This window comes from Adiantum capillus-veneris, chromosome 16 (assembly GCF_014529385.1).
Source record: "Adiantum capillus-veneris isolate H3 chromosome 16, ASM1452938v2, whole genome shotgun sequence".
Lineage (NCBI taxonomy): Eukaryota > Viridiplantae > Streptophyta > Polypodiopsida > Polypodiales > Pteridaceae > Adiantum > Adiantum capillus-veneris.
In genome coordinates, this window is record NC_140946.1 from 110,933,209 (window position 1) to 110,957,958 (window position 24,750).

Consider the following 24,750-nt stretch of genomic DNA (forward strand, 5'->3'; position numbering starts at 1 on the left):
AGAACACACCCAATAGCAAAGTTTGATGCATCAATATGCACATGAAAAGGTACATTCCAATCAGGTGTTCGTAGGATTGGAGCACTTGTTAGGGACTTCTTTAATAACTCATAAGATTGATGACATTCTTCTGTCCAGTGAAACTCGATAAGAAGCTTGTACAATGGACGCGCTATCTTGGCAAAGTTTAAAATAAACCTTCGATAATAACCAACATGGCCCATAAATCTTTGAACTCCTTTATAGTTCGTAGGTGGTGGCAAATCGGCAATGGCTTTATTCTTACTCTCATCTGTGGATATCCCGTTCTTGGACACTATATGCCCTAGAATGACTCCATGCTTAACCCAAAATTGGCATTTGAAAGGGTTCAATGAGATGCGATAAAATCTGCACCTTTCAAATATTTTTCATAGATATAACAAATGCTTCTCCCAAGAAGAATAAACACAAAGGTCGTCTAGGAAAGCTTCACAAAACTCCCTTAGAAATTCTTTAAACGCAGTGTTTATTAATCGTTGGAATGTAGCAGGGGCATTTGTTAAGCCAAAAGCCATAACACGAAATGCAAACACTCCAAACTCTGTGATAAAAGCAGTTTTAGCTTGTTCCTCTAATGCAATTGTGATTTGATTGTAACCAGAGTACCCATCTAAAAAGCTATAAGCTTCCTTGCCCACAACTCTTTCAAGCACATGTTCTGAATATGGCAAGGGATAATGATCTCTCCTAGTGGCTGCATTAACTTTCTTGAGGTCCACGCACACTCTTAGTTTCCCATTCTTTTTTGGCACAATGACTATTGGAGAAACCCATTCTGAGTGCTCAATAGGGTATATGAATCCACATTGGATAAGTTTTTCAATCTCCTCTTGTACAATTTTGGCGTACTTAGGATTCATTGGATAGGGTCGTTGCTGGATGGGTTTAGCAGTGTTGATCATGGGAATTGTATGTTGCACCGTAGAAGGTGGAACGCCCTTCATGTCATGATATGTCCAAGCAAAGATATCCTTGTATTCCTGAGGAGCTCCTTAAGTACAGCCTCTTCAGTTTCAGTAAGGTTTTGAGCAATAAAGACTGGTTTAGACTCCTCACCCGGTTCTGCTAATTCTATCTCTTTAACTACCGCTGGACCATCATAGACTCCCCTGCTTCCATTGGTAGGTATTCGTTGGGCTTTGGCATACACAACCTTTCGCTCCCCCGTGGTATAAGATTTAAAATGTTCAGGAGCCGTATGTAAGTCAGCAGGCTCTTGTCCTGACAGAGACCTTTCTTTTAGTTCTGCCTCCTTTTGTTGTTGAGCTAACTCTCGGTTTTGACGTCTTCTTATAGTTCGACTCAATTTCGGCTCTGTAACCTCCAATTGAGCGAGGTTAATGGGTCGCGGGCTGCACCACATGACACTCTGGAGATGTTCATCCCAATTGTCTACTAGCTTTCGATGAGCATCACATGTGCCTAGATAGCTAAGCCATTCTGTAGTAGATCTTTCCTTGTTTATCCTAGCTCTCACATTTGCTCGATATTGTTGTCTCTTATATGACCTTTGTTTCTTGTTAAGGATTTGATTTTGGTAAATGTTTGAACTCGACTCGCCTGATAGGTCTTCGCTTGTATCTTCTTCACTCTCATATAAATTACCATAGACGGTCGTACTAGGCCTTGAGTATTTATTTTCTATACTTGGTTCACTCGATGTTTCCTCAGGTTCTGAATCCATTTCTTCCTGAGATTCCGTTTCCGATGTGTATTGGCTTGAAGCCTTTGAGGAATCATCAGTTTCGCTCTCAGGTAGGTGTGCCTCTTTCTTATCATTGGATGTTACATGCGCTACACCTAACATGTTTACTGGTGCAATGTGTGGTATCTCTTCCCCATCTGGTGTTACCCAAGTTGTTCCTCTAGCTCCCCATGTATCTATAGTTGCCGCTAGGTGCACCCAATCGACATTGTCTGACTCGGCCATTCCGGGTAGGATATCCATATAAGGAGAGTTCTCCCCAATATCCGTGCCTTCGTTACATGTGTAACAATAATGTAATGGAGCTGAGTGAATTGTTGTGTCTGATCGATTATCAATGATCAATTTATTTCCTAGAGGATTCGTTCGACCACTTAAAAGATCAACTTGAATGACAGAGTCTTGGAACTGTAAGTAGGCGTGGTTTTTGGACCAGTCATGCACCATTTTTGCTTCCCTCATGAATGGACGCCCTAAGATCATCTCAAATGACATAGGATGCTTGGAAAAATCCATAACAATGAAAGTCTGCCTTACCTTGTGTCCCAAGACCTTGATCCTGAGATCCTTTAGCATTCCAATAGGCGTAACAATAGATCCATTAGCCATTTTTACCACTACGCTTGTGGCTTCAAGGTGAGGTCTCCCCATAGACTCCCAACAACTCTTTGTCACCATGCTGACTCCCGCACCACCGTCAAGGACCCTCTTTACAGTTAATCCTTTAGTAGTGATTGGTAGAGTAGCATTAGATTCATCACCTTCAAAGTATTGCCCCAACTTGTTAACGGGTATTTCAATTACAGATTCATGTCCCACTAGGTCAGATGGTGGTGCTAAATGTTCCTCATCATTCATCACCGAGTCAGGTTTGTTCATATGTGCAAACTGTGGTAATCCGGCCTGTAATTCTCCATTGAGAAGCGCTCGCAGTGCTAGGAATAATTCTGGATCTTCGTATAACTTAGATATGATAGTCGTACGTGTTTCTGAGGACATGAAATCCATCAGCTTGGCAACATTTAATGGCATCTTGTGGGACGTAGGACCCTGACAAGAGAATGGTGAAGATGGAATCTCCACTTCCTCAAGGGGGTTGGACATTCCCTCATTGAACATTCTCTCTGGTAGGAAAGTGTGTGTCCACTTTCAGATGTCCTACCCTCACTCTCTTCCCGAATGATACTGGGTATAGCTAACGGCCTGTAGTTCTTGTGAGGTTGAACTTGTGTGGGAAACACTGTGTCCGACATCTGGATATGTTTGGGTTCAGGTTCTAATTTTCGTTGAGTTTCTTCCACCAAACCCCTCAGTTGTTGGACTCGTTCAATTTCCACTGTTGGGTTTGGATAGGTTCCAATCTTTCTCTTGTAATCCTCATTTTTGTCTCTCGTGGCTTATCTTGGGGGTTCGCAACTGGGTGGTTTAACTTTGAATACTCTTTTGGTGTTAGTTGTAATTCCCTCTCGTGATCCTCCTCACTGGCTTTTTCCTTTGTAGTAACAGTTTTGGTCTCCGTGGTCTCTATCGAATCTGAGTCATCCTCAGGGTCATTCATATACACGGGATCCTCTCCTGTCCCTATGTTAGTCTTTGAACTAGGTTTTGAGCTAGAAGCATTAAGGGATTTCTTTCTTCGTGTTTTCTTCTTTCTCGCTCGGCCAATGGATGCAACATCTCTCTCTTCGAGGATGTAATTTTGCTTTTGGAGCATCGACCGTGTGAGTGCATTCACTGGTGCTATGTTTATAGTTGGTGGTGTCCCATCAACAATCTCTATTATGTTCAATGGTGTGATTTTCGGTGTGTTTGGATTGTTAGGACATTGTACGATCAAATGATCTATGCCACAACGATTACAAGTGAGTATTGGCATTGCCAATGCACTCCCTTGACTTGTTTGCATTAGTGCGGCATTCTTTTGCATTCTAATGGGGCACTCAGCTACTCGATGTGGTCCACCACATTCGTAGCACTGAAGAGGTGGTCTCCGGGCAAAACTATTAATGTTTTGGCCTCTTGCTGCTAGCGCAGTAGCTTGATATACCGGTTTGATTTGTCCCCAATGGTCTTCCATATAGTACATGGGACACTCCTCAAGCTTGTCGACTCCATAGGTGATACTAGAGTCTATGTCCTCTTAGCAATCTACATCAGTACTAGATGACTCGCAACCTATTTGGTTCATAGGTGTAACTCTTGGATGAGGGGGTTGCGGTCCTAGCACTGGAGGTGGCAACGGTGTGGTTTGGACCACATTTTGGGTTCTAGGGACCATGTGCTGTAATGGCAACTGTTGCTCCATGGGTGGGGTGGTAGGCATCAATGCAGGAACTCGAGGTGAATCTGCCCAAGCTATAGGTGGTCTATTTTCCATGATGCGTTTAAGCATTAGGCAATCCTTCACTTGATGGCCATACCTACCACACGCATTACAAGTCCCGTTAAACTTTACTCTGAAAGTAGGGCATTCACTCGTAGTATGTGGGCCCAAGCAAATTGAGCACCATTGTTGCTCCCTTCTTGGATACATATGAGTGTTTTGTGGAGCACGATTACCCCTAAGGCTTTCTTGGATGGCCTTGGTGAGATCTGCCAAAGTCATCTCAGATATCGTTTGCTCTTTCACGATTGGCTTTATCTTCATTAGCTCATGCCCTGACGCTTGCGAGCTACTAGACTTCGGCTCGGCAGACACTCTTTCTCCTGCAATCATTAAATTATCCTCCAATTGGACTGCTCCCCAAGTAGTGATACCTCTAATGACTAGGCCATTATAGATACTTTCATGTCGTAGTCCCCTAATGAATCTATCGAGCAATTGGTTGTTGTTGAATCTCTCGTTTGGATTGCATCGAGAATTCAAATTCTTTAGGCGACTAATGAAGTCTCTCACGGATTCACCTTCTTCTCGTTGGGGTTTCTGGAGCTGAGAAGCTACACCCCAAAGTACTCCCTCTCGTATGTGCTCTTTCAAGAACAATCTCCTAAGAGTAGAGTAGATCGTTTTCTCTTCTACTCTTAAGGTTCTATACCAATCTCCAGCCTTTCCGCTTAGGGTCAAACTCAAAGCCTTACACTTATGTAGCTCATTGTGCTCTTCCAAGGAATCGCACACATGTTCAAAGACTTCCATATGCTTTCTAGCATCTCCGTCTCCACTGAATTTCTGTGTGAGCTTAGCTACTTGAACTGCCTTGCTCCTAGGCTCTCTATCAGGTGCACTATGCATGTTTCCCGCAATAGAGCGACCGATAGTTTGAGCAAATGCTGCCAAATCTCCTATTTGAGCAGGTATAATAGATGTATGTGCTCCTGGAACCACATGTGAGATGGGAGTTGGCCTTGGCCTTGGCATACGCACGGCTCTTGGGTCCCATATTTCGTATGGTGGTGTACCAGACGGTGGTCCAAAGTTTACAGGCGTGGCCCTAGGCATAGGGGGTGCCTGATATGGCATGTTATTATTAAATGGCATGGCTCCACTTGTATAAGAGCTTGGATAATGCCATTGTGGATTGTAAGCTCTTGGAATAATCGGAGGTGTAGGAGCTACATGAGGCTGAGGTACGACAGGTGCACATGATTGATACATACATGTAGGTATAGTTGGGGGCACTGTGCTACTAGGCATCGACGCAGTATTAACAAATGAACTCCATGGTGTACTTCTTGTCATGCTCACCACTGGGATATACATGGTAGCCATAGTGTCATTAAGAGAAAGATGAGCTAGATCTGGGAAGGTAAAGCTGCCACTTGTGGGCTTAGATTGTACTGAGGCTCCTGGCGAAACAACATATGGAGGATCAATGGGGCTCATTGAGGAAGTCTCCATTTGTGATAGGGTTGGTTGGTTGGCCTTTCCTGTATCCAAGAATTTCATTAGGCTTGTTGAAGGCATGTTGATCCCTGTGTTCTGTCTTTCTAACTCGACAATCCTATGGAGGACATCACAGACTTTCTGTTGTTGCTCATCTATGCTAGTAGCACCCAATGTGGATTGTAGAACATCTAACCAACCCACATGATAGGTGTGTCCTGTGTACCAATCAGTTAAAGCTTCCGCTTGTAGATCATACTCCCAATTTTCGTTTAGGAATATCCCATCTAGGCCTGGCGTGCTGGAGGTTTCCCTCAAGGTGGAAGCATTATTGCTCCCCATCGCTTGCCCCTCCGTGACTGCTACCTTGGGAGCACTCGGTTGCTCGGCTGGCATGATTGTTGTCATAGGAGCCTTTGCATTCAGGGCTCGACTTTGTTCTAGCCTTCGTAGGTTCTCAATTTCCCTCTCCCTTGTTGCTTGCATATAGCGTTCGATCTCTTGCACTTCGGCAAGACTCCTACCATCGGGTAGTAGACCCTCAGAGGGAGATAGTCCTAAAGGATCAGGAGGTGCAGTGGATGGAACATTCACATGCACACTCTCAAGAAGCATAGGGTTTATTTTAGGCATGAATGACGAATTTACTTCCCCACTCCCTTCATTTATTTCATTAACCTCATGTTCGGAGTGAGTAGCTCTACTAAGGGTCTCTTTTAAGTAGCTAAACACGCTGGACCCGGGCCGTGGGCCCATGGCATGCATGAAGGTCCAGAACCTAGGGTGGAGGAATAATGGGTGCCCGCGTAAATGGAGGCACTACCAATATGCTCGTGCTCTAACACTCGTCCAGAGCGTAGGTACATGTGACCTCCACACTCTAAACGCGTTAGTGAGTGCCCGTGAAGGCCGCTCACTTAGTTTTTTTTTATAGATGTTTATAACCCAAGTTTTTCGTTATTCTTGGTTATTTTTTGTAACCAAGCCACAAAATATGGCGTGTAATAGCTCAAGACGAGCGTTTTGGCTAAAGGAACGTGCCGTGCTTTACAGCTCCCTATTTGGCTACATGAAGCCCTCGAAATCCTAAAAATAGTTTTTAAATATAAAAAGGTGTATAAACTATATTTTAAAACTGAGGACTGAGGTTTGGGTTTGAGCTTGGGCTTGGGGAATGATCCCCAGACCGATCCTTCTTTTTAAATTTATTTTTTTTTTGAAAAAGTCACCGCGGCTGTGTCGCGCACGCGCGCACACACACACTTAACCTACACCTAACTTATCTACTTACAGCTAATAGAGATATTGCCACACACACTCTAACACTATTTACACAGTACTACAGTAGCTAACAGATCTACAAAACTAACCTTACAGAACTAACATTGAACCTTACAGAACTAACATTCCATAGCTAATACCTTAATTCTAACAATACATTGCAAAAAAATTGTAACTCCTTCTTTACAGAAAACAAAAAAGATACTACAGTGTAACAAAAATCTTCTCCACACAACCACACACCTGCCTTCTTCACAAATCCTTCAATTGAAATTGCATCACAAGAAAGCGTAAGGTGCTTAACCGAGCATAGTGTAGGGCATTTCCCCGGCAACGATGCCAAAAATGTGCGCTCCTGGTCGCACTGTCGAAGCAAGGGACTTGCCTAACACTGTGTGCGAGCCACAGACGGCTCCAAGCACACAACTAGCTTGACTAGTAAGCTCAAAGAAAGCGATGGTGTGTCACTCACCGCTCTACGCTTGCTTCGTGGAGGATTCCTCGCCGCGAAGAAGAAGGAGCCGCTGCTTCGCCGCGCTCAACCGCTTCGCCGCCGCCGTGCCGTCGTCGCAATGCTCGATCGCACACTCTCTCTCTCTCTCACACACACACACAGACACACACACACAAGGAGGTGAAGAAGAAGAAGATGGAGATGGAGATGGAGCAAGAGCACTCTTCTATTGCACAAATGAGAGAATTAGTGAATTTTAGGTTTAGTTGGCTTTTATATGAGCTCACCCCATTCACACTTGGGCGCCCATGCTTAGCCAACTAATCCCTTGAATGTCCCAGTTAGAGTGCGCCTCTCATCGGCGATCACTCTTACCCTTTTCCTATTGGTCCGACAAGCCCAGTACCTGACTCTACCAAATACATAATACACGTCCGTCGTAGGTGATGGGGTGTCCGTGAGCCGTGAGGGTTAACACTATCTGACATGCCCTAGATGTATGGAAGGATTATCTCTTAGGCATTCCATTTATTTTACACACGGATCATCAAAATCTTAAGTACTTTTTCATTCAAATTAAATTAAGTGATAAACAAATGAGGTGGGCAAACACTCTTTTATCCTTAATTTTCATATTTCTCACACAGTTGGTAAGCACAACCAAGTGGCCAATGCACTTTCACAAAGGCCAAAAGTGATTGTTGTATCAATAGCTACTCACAATGATCTATCCTCTAAGAAAGATGAGCACACTATGAATCCAAACTTCAAAGATGTAATGCTAGCTATTGCAGTAGGGAAGAAAGAGGAACCATACAATGTGCAAGATGGCTATCTTCTCTATGGCAATAGGCTATGTGTTACAATAGTTTACGTGAAAAGATTATGGCAGGATAAGCATGAGTTGCATTATGGGGTGTTTCCACCTCCTTGTAATCATTCTGATTGAAGACTAGTTGCACACTTGCACAAGCATATAAGGGGGGGCTCGCTGGAATTTTTTCTCTCTTTCTCCTCTCATAGACTCTCTCAAGTGCCCAAGTTGGCAAAGCAAGCTCTCTCTCTCTCTCTCTCTCTCTCTCTCTCTCTCTCTCTCTCTCTCACGGGAGCTCTAGAGACATACTCTATGCTCAAGCTCTTGGCTATGGATGCAAATCCAAACCAGTAAAAGTTTGTTCTTTTTCATCTCTACGACTATAATACTAAGTTATGCTAAGAGCTTGTCCATGAGCAAGCGTACTCAAAGTATCAATTCTCTTGCTTGAAAAATACTTCTTTTCACCCTCATCTTTCTCTTTCCCCACAATTCCTTTCTCCTCGGTGGGGTGTTTAAGGTTTGGGAAGGAGGGTTATACCATCTTCTTGATTCAAGAAAGGCTTTGCAAGAGCACAAACATGTATTGTAACAAAGCTCTCGTTTGAAAGGATTATAATACAAGTCTCTTTGGAGGGGGGACCAGCTCCAAGTAAGTCAATCTTAATTGGGTATTCTCTTTGAATTATGTGCATGATTATGGTGTTTTTAATGTGTATTTGTGTAAAGAAATCAGTCCATCATAGCCTATAGTCTCATAGTCTCCTCTCTATCTTTCTCTTTAAGAAAACTCTCTCCTTTCATAGTTAGATTCCACTAAATCTAAAAGAAAGTATTAGATTCTTTGACAGAAAATAATTTTCATGAAACACTCTATCTCCACTCGTATACACTAAGGGTGGGTTCAGTCTGCATCTAAGCCCAAGCAGTCTCGCACCTTTTCCACTGTTGTTCAATTCACACCGTTGGAAACGAGTCCGCTGAAAGTTAATATTTGACGTTATATGAACATCGAATGAGGTTGAGCCTCGTGGTGGCTAGAGGTTGAATCTTCTTTAGCATGGGGTTTTGAGTTCAAGACCTTCCTGTGATTCAAGCTGAAAAGGTGATAGACATGGTGTGTCTGAGGGTATGAGGTCGTCTGTTTTTTGGTGGATCTGAAAGTTAAACTCATTCTCCTTCTTCCAACCACCATTTGCCACGGTGGACGTGCCTGGGGACTATCTAACACGGGCATTGAGGGGGTGGGATCTACGGTGGGATGAAGGAGAGCCATAGATCGTGGCAAAGTAATCTCGGGCGCGTCAAAGTAATCTCGGGTACCCGAGATTACTTCGCACCCGAGATTACTTCGCGGCCGACCCTCGAATCCTTGACCTCACCTTTGCGACTCCCATGTCCTATCCACGAGCACCCGCGTGTTTATTGTGATGGTATGGGCCCGAGATTACCCTTATACCAAATGTGACCAAAAGTAATCTCGGGTACAAAAAGTAATCTCGAGTAACCTCAGGTACCCGAGATTACTTTTTATACCCGAGATTACTTTTTGTGGTGCCGACAAGATCTATGGCGCTCGATGCTCTCACCATAGATCCCATGCCCCCATGCCTGTGTCATATAGTCCCGAGGGTGGATGTGCGCGTAGAGCTAAGCTGCTTGGCCGAACAGTTTGAACCGAGCCTAACTCAATTCAAACACAACAGCTAAAAAACCACTCTAGTTTTAACTACATCATAGCTTGCATAGCTTGCTTCGTTGAGTGCTCGACCTCCGTGACTTGGGTCATGCGTTCGGGAGCTACCAAGCGATCTGTGGGTGATGATGATGAAGTATGTAGAAGTAGCTGTACAGACATACTGCACCACTCTCAAAAATCACGCGCACTCTCATTGAGCTCTAAAGAAATGTACGTGTGCGTACTCACTCGTTTACAGGCCTGTCTGTTGCACCCGTACGAAGCATCGATTATTATGCACCCAATTTCGGACACATGTTGAGTCTACTCAACCCCTCACAGACTTCTGAATGTACTTTTGACCCTCCTTCTGTGGAATCCGTATTGTTTAGGATACATGACTGCAGAGAAGAAAGGGATTTATTTAATGCAAGAAACCTGCATCTGCAGATGTGCCATTATGGCCTTGAATCCAACCTCACCTTGGCAAATCATGTCGTTCCTATGTTTGTTGATTGTGGAAGCCTGCTTGATGCTCAGAAAGTTTTCAACCAAATGGCGTACCACACCGAGCATTCGTGGACCTCGCTCATTCAAGGCTTCCAGGAAGGTGAAGAATGGGAGCATGGATTCAGCCTGTATCAAGAAATGCTTCATCAGAATGTAAATCCCAGCTCCTTCACATTTTCTGTCTTGATAAGAGCATGTGCTAAGCTGACTTCTGCAGAGAGGGGTCTAGAGCTTCACTCTGAGATTACAAAGAAGGGTTTTGAGAGAAGCACTTCCGTGGGAAATGCATTGGTGGATATGTATTCAAAATGTGGCTTGCTCATGGACTCTCAGGACATTTTCAATGATCTTCCATTGCGGGACAGTTTTTCATGGACTGCTCTTGCTTCAGGTTATGCAGAGCTTGGCTTTGGCCTAGAAACATTAGCTTGTTTTGAAAGGATGCAAGAAGAAGGCATCCCTCATAATGCTGTCTCTTACCTTTGCAATGCAAAGGCAATTGGGATGGTAAGTGATTTACAAAAGGGGTATTTACTGCACACTGAGATTGCAGCAGATGGCTTCGAAAGCATGACTTTTGTGGGCAGTGCCTTAGTGGGAATGTATATCAAGTTAGGGCTTCTTGCCCAAGCGCAGGATGTCTTTGACGAGATGTTGAATAGAGATTCTGTCTTGTGGAACGTACTCTTTATGGGTTATGCTGAACATGGGTATGATGAGGTAACTATAAAATGTTGGGAGCAAATGAATTCAGAAGGTGTGTCATTAGATGCGCCTGCATGCGTAACTATGATTAAAGCTTGTGGTAACGTAGGGGCTATAGGTAAGGGGCTTGAGATTCATGTAGAGTGTTTATGCAAAGGTTACGAGTCAGATACTTATGTTAAATGTATGTTAATCGACATGTATATGAAGTTTGCTCAATTTTCAGAAGCACAACAAGTCTTTGAACAATCACTCACTCAAGATGTGGTTTCATGGACGACTTTAATTGCAGGCTATGCAGATCATGGACTCAGCGAACAGGCACTGGACTGCTTCAAAGGTATGTGTTGTCATGACATTCTTCCAAATTCTATCACTTTTGCCTGCACATTGAAGTCATTTTGTAATGAAAGATTTAGGAACAATGGGCAAGAAATACATATTCAAGCTGTGAAGATGGGTCTTGAAAGTGATTTTCTTGTCTCTGGGAGTCTAATAGATTTCTACGTCCGCTTAGGCTTATTTGCAGATGCTGAAGGATTGTTTGATAGACAAGATCTAGTGTCCTGGAACATTTTGATTTCAGGGTATGTGGAGCATGGAGCTTGTGAGGAGGGCTTGGAGTGTTTCAAACAAATGCAACAAGAGGGTATTCCCGGAACAACTCTCACCTTTGTATCTTCTTTGAAGGCCTGTGGTGGCATGGAAGATGTAGACACAGGTCAAGAGCTTCATACAAGCATAGTCAAACAAGGACTTGAGAAAGATACACCCATTGGCAACATCCTGGTTGACATGTATGCAAGGTGTGGCTCACTAGCAGAAGCAGAAGATGAATTCAAGAGGTCGGACTCTAAAGATGTGATATCATGGACTGCATTGATCCAAGGCTATTCAAATAAGGATATGGGATACAAGGTGTTAAAGCGTTTTGAATTGATGCAAGAAGAATACATTTGTCCGGATGTTGTGACCTTTTCTTGCATTTTGCAAGCTTGCAGTAGTATAAGAGCCACAGAGAGAGGTCAACTAGTGCATATGGACATGGTTATCAGAGGGCTTGATGCAGATTCATTGGCCGAGAATGCTCTTGTGGACATGTATGCCAAGCTTGGTTTATATGATGAAGCTTGGACGGTTTTCAGCATGGTGGTGGATCCTAATGTAAGCATGTGGAATACACTTATCCTAGGGTATGCCGAACAGGGGCTGGGTGAGGAAGCAATGGCTTTTCTCGAACAGATGCAGCTGGAGGGTGTGTCTCCAGATGTTTTCACATGGAATACCGTAATGGCTGGCTATATAGAGAATGATAATCCTGAGAGAGTTTTTGAACTCTACACACAAATGCAAGAGCAGTGTGTGTCACCAAATGAGTTCACCTTGATAAATATGATGGCATCATGTGGCAACACGAGCGCACTGCAGTATGGTCAACGGTTTCATGCACAGGTTGTTGGATTAAACTCATCAGTTGCCACTGGAAATCTTGCAGTAAGTTTAATAGACATGTATGGAAAATGTGGCAGCATGGTGGATGCTCATTGTATCTTTGATGAAACGCCCAAAAGGGACATAGCTGCTTGGAATGCTTTGATGGCAGGATACACCCGGCAAGGTAATAACAAGCTTGTTTTCAGCTTGTACAATTCAATGGAGGAAGAAGGTTTTGCACCAAATGAAATAACTTGTCTCAGCCTTTTGTCTGCATGTCAACATGCTGGGCTTGTTGAGACGGGTCGGGAATGCTTTGAGTTTATGAGCAGAGAGCTGGGCATTGAGCCTACCATGAAGCATTATGCTTGCACATTTGATCTTCTTGGTCGTGCGGGCCGTCTGAATGAGATTGTGATCTTGATGCAAGAGATGCCCTACCGGCCTAATCTGGTCACATGGCACACGTTCATTGGTGCTTGCCAAAGATTTGGCAATCTAGATCTTGGAAGACAGGCATTTGAGTTTGCCAGAAGCCTGGGTGAGAAGCATGCTGGATCATATGTCTCCATCTCCAATATCTATGTGGATTTCGACTCAGAGGTTCATCCTTGAGCCTTAAAGGTGGAATTAGGTTGTAGACTTGTTGGGTGGACAAAGGATGTGCTTTAAGTTGGGATCTTCGCTGGAGCCATTCCGTTTGGAAGCCTAATTAACATTACAAAATTTGCATGCACTTTTGTGATCATGAGAAGTCTTCATCGTGGGTCTTCCCAGTCATATATATGCTCAAGAGGAAGTTAACATACATGAACTTCTGGAGATGGCCAAACAAGCTCTAAATTTGGATCATGTTCAGAAATTTATTGATAGAACAACACGCAAACTTTGTACAGCGTTGAACTTTTCTATCTATAGACCATGCACCGGACTACAGTGATAGTGGCAAGTTTTAGCTTGTACAAGCATTGTTATGATTAACATTCCTGAGTGGGCTCTCCACTGTAACAATGCTGTTGGACGTTCAGATTTTCCGGTATAGCGATTTATAAGCCAGATGTATCAGGACAGGGACTAAAGACCAGTGCTGCATAGATATGAATAACGACCATGGAAAACAAGCTGTAGGTATACAAAATTATGCTCTTGTAAAGGGTTCGACTATTCTGCAACCATCAGTTTGTACAATGCACAAAGTGGAGAGTATTGTACATCCATCGGCTGTTAAGATTTATTGTACATCCACCATTTGTTGTCAATCAGTACATCGATGATTGATACGGCTCGTGAAATCATTGATGGGAAAAGTGAATAAGAAAGTATTTAGCTGGTTATTGATTTTGGAAGCTTGTGGAAAGAAATTGGACAAGCTTGTTTCTTCACTAAAGTGTGGCCCTTCCAAATACCACATCTTGACTGGTTAGTAACATCATCAAAACAAGCAGGTGGGCAGGAGAACGATGGCAAGGAACTGTAAGTAGCTGGGATCCTGCCATGTAAAGGACAAACTCAGGTTTTGCCAGCTGGGCATGGGTAATTTAGGATGTATAGAATCCGGGGCAGTGGTGATCAGAAGGAGCTATAGTTATGATTGCAGCTGACTTTTTACCATGTTGGCAGCGTGACATTTACTGCCTGCGTATTAATAGCTTGGCCTGCTTAGAGTGCAGCCAACTCTCAACTGTGATGGTGTAAGGCATGGCTTTGGTGTGGCCAGGAAAATGGAAGGCCAGCAACTCCCCTAGTTACAAAATGCTATTTCTTAGGCGTATGTTCAGGACTTTTCTTTACTGCAAAAGTTATTGTTGAAGATGCTGTAGGGGCCTTTTGGGGGCCCATCCACTATGAGATGATCTCCTTTCTGTTGTAGGGAAAGGACCTTTCCCGGCCGTCAATGGTCCAGGGCGAGGGGGGCCAAATATGAACTAATTTTAGGCTTGCCTTTTGGAAAAGTGTCTGCTTCAGCTAACCAGACGTGCGAGTGAAGCGGGAAGCAGAGTTCGAGGGCAAGGCATGCACGAAAGGGTGGGCGAGGGCTGAGCCGAACTCTCTCAATCAAATGGCAGAGGGTGAAGTGCCATCGTTTTGTCTACTACCAGTTGATGTTGGTGAAAATGGATCTGTAGATTCAGGTTGCACAGGAACTTGTGATGTGTTTTCTACAAGAGCTTGTGATGCGACTTCTGCACAAGACTTAAGAGCTCCCGCCACCCTTTGTGGAGGAGGCTCTAACCTCCTTTGTGGAGGAGATTCTGCGCCAATTTCTGCAACAGGATCTGCTCCCCTTTGTGTAGGAAGCTTGGATGTAATTTCTAGAGGTAAGGTTTTCCACTGATTTGGCTTTCTTTCTGTAGGTTTATTTCTTTCTGTTATGAGCTGCTTTTCGTTCCATTGCTGTTGCTAGCAATTAGGGGTTGTTGCGCCTGTAATTATGTTGTCCTCAGATTTGAGGAATGAATTCAGGGGAATTTGGAATCGCAAGAGCTCACCATTATATTAGAATAGGGTTTACCACTTATATTATGACTTTCTTGACACTGTACCTATAGTTGTTGTGTAGTCTTATGTAGGTTTTATTTGAAAAGCTTACCTCTATGGTGCTCTTTGACTTCTTTATAGAAGGTGATGTCAGCCAGCGTGCATGTGTTCCAGATCAGAGAAGTATTGGCAACAAGGGGCATTCTCTACGTGCCGGTGGTAGAAAAAATTCTGGTTTTCTTGTTACTGGGGGTCAGTTAGAGGAAGAGCTAGTCAGTTTGGGGGAAAGTAGCACCAAGCAAAAGGATAATTGGGCTCGAAAGAAGTTCGACGAGTGGAGAAAGATTTGTGGCTTGGAATGTCAGGTTCCACTTGAGAAGCTAGATCTCCGTCAGTTGAATGACATGCTGTCACAGTTCTTTGTTGTTGTGTGCAGGCAAAATGGATCATTGTTTCCATCTGACACACTGATGGGCATGCTTCGTTGTTTTGGCCGGATGATTAAGAAGGAGCAAGAATTGAGGGTAGCACTTACGGGTGTAACTGAAGTTCCCTTTGATATAGTAAAGAATCCAATTTTCAAATCGACCCAGAATGCAGTGATTTCAGCGATGCGAAGATCGGTAGCTCGTGGAGTATGCAAAGAGCGAAAGAAATCATCAGTTCTTGGCGTCACATTGGAACAAGAGATCTTGCGCGACATCGACTTCAGTATTCAGCATAGCCGTGGTTGTCAGTCTAGGTTTGCCTTTTTTTGCATGTTACACTTTTGTGTGAGAGGTGGGTTGGAGTTATACAAGCTGGAACGAGCTATGTTTGCTAGGGGTGCTGATGAGCTTGGCCCTTTTGTGCGGTGGGTTCTTGTGAAAGTCTACTCCTGCGTTTTAGTTTTTAAAAAAATTGTGTGTACTTTTTCTATTAGCTCATAAGGTTTTATGTTCTATTGCTTTGCAGCTTCTCTGAGCGCTTGAGTAAAAACTATAAAGTAGACCTGATGCATTACTAGCCAGAGCACTTTCGACCTCCAGTTACAGTTCGTGATAGTGATGTGTTGGATGCCTTCGATCAGTTGATGCGTCACATGCCTCCAATTGTGGAGGGTGACAAGAACCTATTACATGTGTTTTTGCAGCCGATTAGTAGTCCTCGAACTCAGGTAGGTCTTGTAAGTCTTCTTGCAGTACATGGTATTGAATTGACTCACGATTGGCTGTTTTGCTTGTGTATGCAGACTTGGTACAATAGAAATCGAGTTTCAGTGAAGGTGCTTAGTGGTTTGGTGAAGTTCATTTGTGAGCGTCCTGGGGTCGGTTGTAATTTTTCAAACAAGAGCCTGCGTAGCACCTCTGTGACTAGGATGAGCCTAGGACAGGTTCCTCCTGATGTTGGAATGTTAGTAACTGGCCACAAGCGAGCAACTTCATATGAGAAGTATGACCTTTCAAGTGAGGTCAGGATTGCTGCAGCTCAAGACATTTTATCGCATCCATATGATGATTCAGGAAAGCTAAAAGCTTATCCACAGGTCTTGAAAGAAAAATTTAATAACTTCTGTCAAAACGTCGAAGGTGGGGTGTTGTTTTGTATTACAGTTGGGTTTGAACACTGATATTGTTAATGTTCATAGTTGTTTTCCTCTTGTTTTGGTGTGCAGGTGCTAGTAGGGATATACGTGAAGATGTTTGTCCGCTAAATGCAGGTCTCTTGTCAGTTGGTTCTGTTGATAACAATGTTGGTGGTGAATCTAAGTCGAAGATTTCTTGTGGTCACTTGTCTAATTCTGTTGACAAAGTTGCTAGTGGCAAATCTAAGTTAAAGAGTTCGGATGGGATATGCTTTGGGTCTTACAAGTTGGGGATGATATACCATTTGACGAAAAGCTACTGCAAGATCTTCCTCCAGAATCTGCTCGAGCTGTTGGGATTGTTCCTCATTCGCCTGGAGTTTCGATGTTTCCATCGTGTAATATGCATAATTGTGTTGTGAATGTTTACTTGGGAAAGGAGAATACGCTGCCAGGTGCTTCTAAAAATAACTAGCGTTTGATTAGTGTAAATGGTGTAAATAGCAGTTGAGTTGGCACACACATGGACCATAGCAGCTGCTGAAATTACATATGCAAGTTAAATTATGAATGTGTCTTTTGGTTGATTATGAATTTGTGTAATTCTCTGTGGTGGCCAGTGTATTCTACAGGTGTGGTGAAACTCCTCTTCTTTTAAATTTGTAAAACTGTTGTTTGTTTAGCGCGTGAAGCAGCTCTTATTAAGTTGTGTGTCATGCTACAGTTATATTCGCTCTGCTGAGATGTCAATTTTCTGTTGAATTCCCTCTGCTGATGTGTCATGCAGAGCTTCATATTCTTGTTTGTTGATGTGTCGAGCATTGGTGAAATTCCCTTTGCTGAGCTGTCTATTTATTATTTGATGTTGGTGAGTTGACAAATCTGCAAGTAACAGTGTGTCCTCTGACATTCTGCCTGCTGACTTGTCATACATCCAATGATTGGTTGTGACATTCCTTGATTTAATGTATCCTAGATGTATGGCTGGGATCTGCAGCCCCCCTCCCTTGGACCTTGACGGTGTAGGGAAAGGACCTTTCCCAGTAACAACTATGACCACATGGTGACCAGCAGAGGCCGCCTGGGGAGCCATGGTGGGAGATCTAGGGGAGGGGGGCAAAGTTTTCATTCCGTGTGCTGATTTGTCAAGCACACATGGGCAAGGGGAGAGAAGGGCAATCGATTTATTATGGATGCTGATTCGTCAATTGTACACCGGCTCTGCTGTCACTATCGTTCTTGACGTCTGCTGATGTGTCGCATTCTGAGGAACTGTACGATTCTAGCTTTTTCAGCTGCTGACTCGGCAGTGATCGGAGCAAATCACTACTGCAATGGAGATTACTGTCAGAAAGGGCAGTGGATAATTGGCTCAGATCCACTGCCCCTCGACCTTGGACCTTGATGCACCGTCAAGGTCGGGAGTCCGGGGGCAGAGCGTCCTAGCCCTTCATCAACAGCCTTTGACCTGTTGTAATGCTCTGAGGCACCGTTCGATGCTTGCAAACCAATCATTGGCAGCCAGGTCAACGCAGGGATGTTGAATGTCCTCTACGCGATCTCTTCAGTCTTTGACAGTCGGTCCCCCCTCCCCTCGACCTGTGCACACAAGAAGATTTAGAAATTTTCTCATGTAGGAAAAGAGAGTCCTTTTCAGTGTTTTTCATACAATTCATAACATCATGAGCTTCTGCTCGAGAGGCATCGCATACCTAGCTAGGTACAATTGGGGGCAAGGGACCGCCGCCTCCCCCACCGGGCCGGCGGTCCCCTGCCCCAATCGTACCTAGCTAGCTATGCGGTGCCTCCCTCACAGAAGCTCACGATGTTGAGGTAAGTCACAATGTGAGAATTATTGTGAGAATTTGTCCAAAACTTATTGTGGTGACGGCCGGGGGCCCCTGAGTGGCCATTCCCTATAAAACCTGCTCCCAGCACTAGCTCCCGGCCTCCACCGGGTGGCCAGTTGGTCGTCGCAGGTTTTACTCAGGGGCCATTCCCTACACCATAATATGTGCTCCCAGCATGTCAGCTCCGGTTGATCATTATGGGTGGCACATATTATGGGGAATGGCTGGCTCAGGACCATTCCCTACCCCATAAATGATACGGTTAACTCTGGAGATAGATTAGTACCATTAAGAAAAAACTACTAACTTCTAGTCACGCAATATTTTAGTGAGTTTTAGGAATATGGAGACATCCTTTAAAATAGTAGTGTTAATTGTATTACCTTTTTTCAAGTATTAAGAGCTCTCCTTTTATATTATGAAATGAAAATTAGAGTGCGTGTTTTGCCTTCTCCTAGGCTCAACTTGTAGTTTCACATGTAATGGCCTTCCTTTACATAACTGTCCAAAGCATCCGCCAGGCTTGCACCCTTCCATCTCCTCCTCGGCCACGTCCCCTTCCACTTTGTTGTCCTCCCCGGCTGTGCATGCGTCTCCCTGGCCCTTAGAGGCATCGAAAAGAAAAGGACACCCACCACCCTTTCCAAGTGTGATCCTGCGCTTGCTCCTCCCCAAAGCCATCTCGTCTGTGCTCTGAACATCCACGCCCTTCGACGGTCTCCACAATCCCACACGCACTGTTGCTCCTCCATTAGCCAAGCAACACAGAGACACACACACACACACACACACACACACACACACACACACGCCACGCCATCGCGTACTCATCTTGCCCGCTATCTCATCTGCAATCCGCACCCGGCATGTGGAGAAGCAGCACCTCAATCCAATAGAGAGAGAGAGAGAGAGAGAGAGAGAGAGAGAGGGTATCGATGTCTTGCTCTTGCGAGTTCTTGTGCACACCTCCTCGATCCCGTGCATCTTTGGCAGCAGCTCCATTCTCGCCAATCAGCTCTTGCTTGCGTCTCACTCAAACCAGAGAGAAAGCGAGGTCTTGAGGTCCAAGGACTAGCCAAATTGACGAAAAGCAATTGTATTGACCACACACAAACTGAGCATCATTGCCACAGAGTGACAAAGAGACACACACACGTACACATATAATTTATATATATGTATATTATATGGAGAGAGAGAGAGACAGACACGTGCATAGGAAACTATCCCAAGAGAGAGTTTTCCTTTTTCAATTTTCAAGGGATCTTTTCAGATTCTATGTAATTCAAACGTTTGCACTACATATACTATCACTTTTTGTTCAGTTAAAGTAAACACTTTTATTTTCTTCTATAAAAGTGAGACCACAAATTTAAAGTACTACTAGTATGTGATCCGCGCGTTGCCGTGGTTACATGTGCGTCAATTGAAGCAACCATTGTTCTCCTTCTTTTCACAAGGAGGGCAAATGTGGACAAATGCCTATGGTTCTGATGTGAGCTTTTATAGCTCTTTAATACTCTTGTGCATCAACCACCACTATAACTACCTTCTAGATGATAATGTATGACAATATACAAGGTCTAAGTGCTCTCCACATTCACATCAACCAAGCACAAATCTATCTTTTGGATCAACACTATGTCTACTTTTTTGAGTGTAAGATCGAACAACTAATGAAGTGTAATTACTCTCCACATTCTTGTGGATTGACCAAGGAAAAATCTCCTTCTAGTTGGTCATGCCAAGCTCCAACATAGTCCTGCTAATCATGGAAAGTTTGTCCCTCCCCCCCCCACCCCCTTGTCTCTATCTATGTATGTGTGTATGTGTGTGTTGAGTTCAAGAATTATCAGGTCAATTTGAGGTCTCTTTGGAATGAATTAAGTAATGGACTCCCTTCGCATGATGTCTTGTCTTAACATCCTATGTTTCTCTCTAAGGAGGCAGTGAATTTGTGATTAGGCTAGAGACGCTCCCCTCACACAATTGATATGGGTCCCTGGTGAGTGGTAGTGGCCCTCGAAATAGACTAATAGAGAGCTGGTATCCTTCTTTGGATATAGTGTTTGCATTGAATGACGAATTCTTTAGATGCATTAGCATCCTCTCTCATCATCCTTACCAATCAAGGCATTGGTCATGATAGAAACTCTCACATGCTTCACTCGTGTAGTTTTGGTCTTGCATTTGGGGTAGCACAATCAACTAAGTTATCAACTGCTATTTGTTGGAACTTAGGATGCATTACCAGCCATGACTCAAAATGCCAACATTACACCACATAGTAGTAGAAGAAACTTTGTCGTTGGTATGCACAACTGATTTGGTGAGTAGAGTGGTGTTTGCTTCTCAAAGGCAGTATTCATGATGGGTGTGTGACCTGGGGGTGATTGCATGGCTATAGAAACTTTGTCTCTATACGTGGGTAAATTTAAAAATTTACAGGTTGAATTGCAATCTTTAATTTAGCTAGCACGTACACTTGCATCTACCAAGACTATCGCATGGATGTTGAGGTCTCTTGCAAATTGACCATAAGCATGTTAGTAATATACGGTGCATATTGTTTTTTTGTGTACATTTGGGCACCATTGGCACCTTAAAATGTGAGGGTAATAAAAGCAGAAAATTTCACCTAATCAATCATTTCTCTTTGCAAGAGTTTGGGGCATCATGCTAAAAGAAAGGGTGTGCTACAAAACACACACACACACACACACACACACACACACACACACACACAAACATACACACATGCATGTTCTTCTTTGAGAGAGCAGACTATATTCAACCTTTCACATGCTTGCCCTTACCCATATTTTATACCATAGCAGCCATTTGGCTTAGCTCCCACTCCCTTAAATGTGAGACAAAGCATTGAGGCACTACATGTAGGAGAGTCTCTTTTTGTATGCGAATTATATCCTTAACAATTTGACAATGTGATCATCATACCCTACATGAGTGCTCACCTTTTGATCACATCAAACTTGCTTTACCTACATTTTAGTCCATACCATGGCCTATATACCTTTCTCTCCTAGCCACCTCATGAATTCAACTTGTTAGTGACACCCTTATATCCATAGTCTTCAAGCATGTCACATGTTGTACTCGGTCCCATTGGTCAATCTGACCTTTAAGGATGACCTCTCTCTCTCTCTCTCTCTCTCTCTCTCTCTCTCTCTCTCTCTCTCTCTCTCTCTCTCGCGCACGCGTTAACCTTTGAGGTCATTGTGTCCCCCTCTACTTGTATAAGTATGTGAGCATGCAAGCCCTTGAGTTCAACAATCAACGTTCATCGGCTAATAATTTTAGGTCTCTTGTGATCTTGTTCTTCTTCCTCTCTCTCTCTCTCTCTCTCTCTCTCTCTCTCTCTCTCTCTCAGGCTGCATGTCTAGTTTGTAGTATTAAACTGAAGCATGTGAGAGGCGAAGAGCCTGGTCATGTGTACCAGCAAGCCTGCTTTCTGTCCGGTCACGAGCCGGATCTTCTCTCTCTACTTATCTAATCATGGTAGTTAAGAGCCTCAAAACGGGTATAGCCTTTTACATGGTTGACTTTTGAGGCCCTCTCGGTTAGCAAAAACCTGTTCAAGATCTGTTTCATCACTCAGTCAAATCAAGCATTTATCTTCAAATAGCCACTAGTTTTCTTGACTTGCAAACAAATCTAGAAGGCTATTTAGCCGTTCCAAGGTGACATGGAGGCAGTCCTATAGTGGAGGCACATGCATGGAGGTAGCCCTACAATAAGAGACCGGAGTCACCATTTCTAGGGGGAGAAAAATGGCCCACATCAAGTATGCAACACCAACCCAAATGAGCAAAGGATTGCTAACTCCAAGACCAAGGCCAATACCCTTGATTGGCAATGATCATCCTCCAATGCAATCACAACAGTGGTCTAGAAAAATCATTTTCAAAATTGCTTCCTTTAATTTTCCAAGAGGAAATTTAGAAAATTAGGTTTATTTTGCAGGTTTTTACACTATTTTCTCTATTTTGGGGCGGAATCTCTCCTTTTCCCCTTGCCCTCAACCGGCATTTTTGAAATTGAAAACGACATGATCTTAAGCTAATACACATTTTTCCCAAAAACTAAATGGAAGACCTGCCTTGCACGACCGTTGCCATCAGCACTGTAGCAGTAGGCAATGCCACCTGTCCCCTTACAGAACCCCTTTTTTCTTGCCTATGTAAGGAGTTCGAGATGTAAAAACTTGGGAAAGCTAAAAAGCCTCGATGGACACGTTAGAGCTCTCAACATTGTAGCATCCGCTAACTGGCCAAAAAAAGATGAAGAAAGTTTGGAGATGGATGTGGGACTCTCTCTCTCTCTCTCTCTCTCTCTCTCTCTCTCTCTCTCTCTCTCTCTCGCTCGTGGTGTGGAGGGCCGTAGCTAGGCAAAAATGGAGCTGGTCAGGATCAAGGGTGGCGGACATGCAGCGGTAGAGGAGTAGGTGGCTCAGCAATCGCTTGTGGCGAGTGGAACATGTATTGCATCCAGAGTCTTGGCGTCTTGGCGAGCAAAGGATTGAGGTTGTATAAGGGTATGGGGCTCGTGGTGGATCAGTTGTTGGCAAGGGTGTTGATAGAGGAGACTACATGACGCCTGTTGTTGTTGCAGAAACATTTGAGAAGTTGTACTTGAAGTAAGTGGTGGGTTGTGTTCATGATAAGTTTGGGGGGGGGGGGGGGAGTATTCTTTGTCAAGCGCCAAGGCAAATCAATGGCACTCTCTCTCTCTCTCTCTTTCAAACAGAAATAGACATACACACTCCTCAACAGGACTAAATGGGATTGGCCCTCTGGCTCTCTCTCTCTCTCTCTCTCTCTCTCTCTCACACACACACACACACACACACAGAGCTGCATCAAATAACAAAGATCTCTCTCTCTCTCTCTCTCTCTCTCTCTCTCTCACACACACACACACACACACACACACACACACACACACATACCTATGACACATGAAGGTGCCGTAGAAAATGAAACCTAATCTCTCTCTCTCAGACTTGCGATGTGCCACATCTCTCTCTCTCTCTCTCTCTCTCTCACACACACACACACACACACACACACATACGCACACACACACATGCACACATTCAAGACAAACCAACTTATCGACGTGTGACACAACTCGAGTAGAGCCACCCTTTACAAAAACAAAAGTAATCACCCTTCAAAATTGAAGGTTGGAATGGAACTCAATGGCTTTGCTAAAGAGTTCAAATAATATAAATAAATATATATAGTACCAAGTATTGTGACTTTTTTATAGAACTTAGAGTCAAAACTAAGTCCTTTCATTTTTTACCATCACTGTACTTGCTACTTACTCTTTACTTTTACATTTCAAACCAAGTGATTTTTGGATTACCCTCACTTTTACACTTAAGTTCTTGAAATGAAGGAGAGAGTGACACATGGATGCCCTCTCCTTCCTTGAAAATTTTAAGTAGTATAGATATAGAAATCTTAGTACTATTAATACTTTAGTAGGCTTGCGAGACGGCTCTAAACACAAGAGTGTTTTGGCTTGCTAGTGGCAAGACTTTATTGTTTGGGCGGGTTGTCTTAGTTTTCGAATTAAGGCAATGATGGGTTTAAGTAGGTACTTTCAGATTATTGTTTTCTTTTTAATGCTAGATCTTAAAATCGGAAAAACCAAGACCATTCTCTTTACTTTTGAACTCATTTCTTTAGCAGCCACCTCCAACCCCCCAATCGTCTCTCTCTCTTTGTAGTTGTATTTTCAGTTCTTTTTTATTCTAGACATGGTATTAGATTCACTATGTTGTAACAGCTTGGTTTCATAGGTGATTTTGGCCTTTTGAAGACGTTAATATATCATTTCATTTCTCTCTCTCTCTCTTACATCCACACATACACACCCCCCCAAAAAAATACAATGTTTTATTTTTCGACAAGCGATCTTCCTTTTATTAACTGCGAAGTGATGATTGAGTGTGCTTATCATTTATTTGTTTCCAAAACCTTTTAAAAATCCAAAATTTAGGGAAAAGGACCACATAATATCCTAACATGAACCATATAAAATTCTTGAATACTATATGTAGGAGCTCGTGTGAGGAAGTATAGAAAAGAGGTGGTCATGAGGTGATTTATGACCAGCACTAAACTCAGCCCACTATATGTCTTTTGCTAAAATTTACTACATATCCATGCTCAACTTTGCTTGAGAGTCATGTTGAAGCCCAAGGGTTTCCCTATGAGATGGATGAGAGTGCCATCTAGAGTTGTGAGGAAACCTTGTTCTGCTAGCATCCACTGAGGAGGAGGCTCTACAGGTCTTTGAACCCCAGTTTTGTAATGACTCACTACCAAGCTCGAAGCAATGCGAACACTGTTCAAGGCTCCCCAAAATTAATGGGAAAGCC

The 24,750-nt window shown here is 43.5% G+C and overlaps 1 protein-coding gene and 1 pseudogene across 2 annotated transcripts; both read left to right on the top strand.

The window, feature by feature from the left end:
• The first annotated feature begins 9,799 nt into the window (after positions 1-9,799).
• On the top strand, positions 9,800-13,063 carry LOC147439643 (pentatricopeptide repeat-containing protein At4g13650-like). The gene is made up of 2 exons (XM_086485458.1): positions 9,800-11,352; positions 11,599-13,063. Exons 1-2 carry the CDS (start codon positions 10,113-10,115, stop codon positions 13,059-13,061), a joined length of 2,703 nt encoding a protein of 900 aa, XP_086341584.1. The 5' UTR covers positions 9,800-10,112; the 3' UTR covers positions 13,062-13,063.
• A 1,442-nt stretch (positions 13,064-14,505) lies between these two features.
• Positions 14,506-17,078, top strand: LOC147439644 (uncharacterized; annotated as a pseudogene). Its single transcript, XR_015184624.1, has 5 exons — positions 14,506-14,764; positions 15,066-15,666; positions 15,879-16,080; positions 16,156-16,492; positions 16,579-17,078. The product of XR_015184624.1 is annotated as an uncharacterized LOC147439644 (transcript).
• Positions 17,079-24,750: the final 7,672 nt, after the last annotated feature.

Coding starts and splice junctions, on each gene's coding strand:
- LOC147439643 (XM_086485458.1), top strand. CDS start 10,113: ATGTTGAGTCTACTCAACCCCTCACAGACTTCTGAATGTACTTTTGAC. Junction 11,353..11,598: donor GGCACTGGACTGCTTCAAAG/GTATGTGTTGTC, acceptor TTTTGATTTCAG/GGTATGTGGAGCATGGAGCT.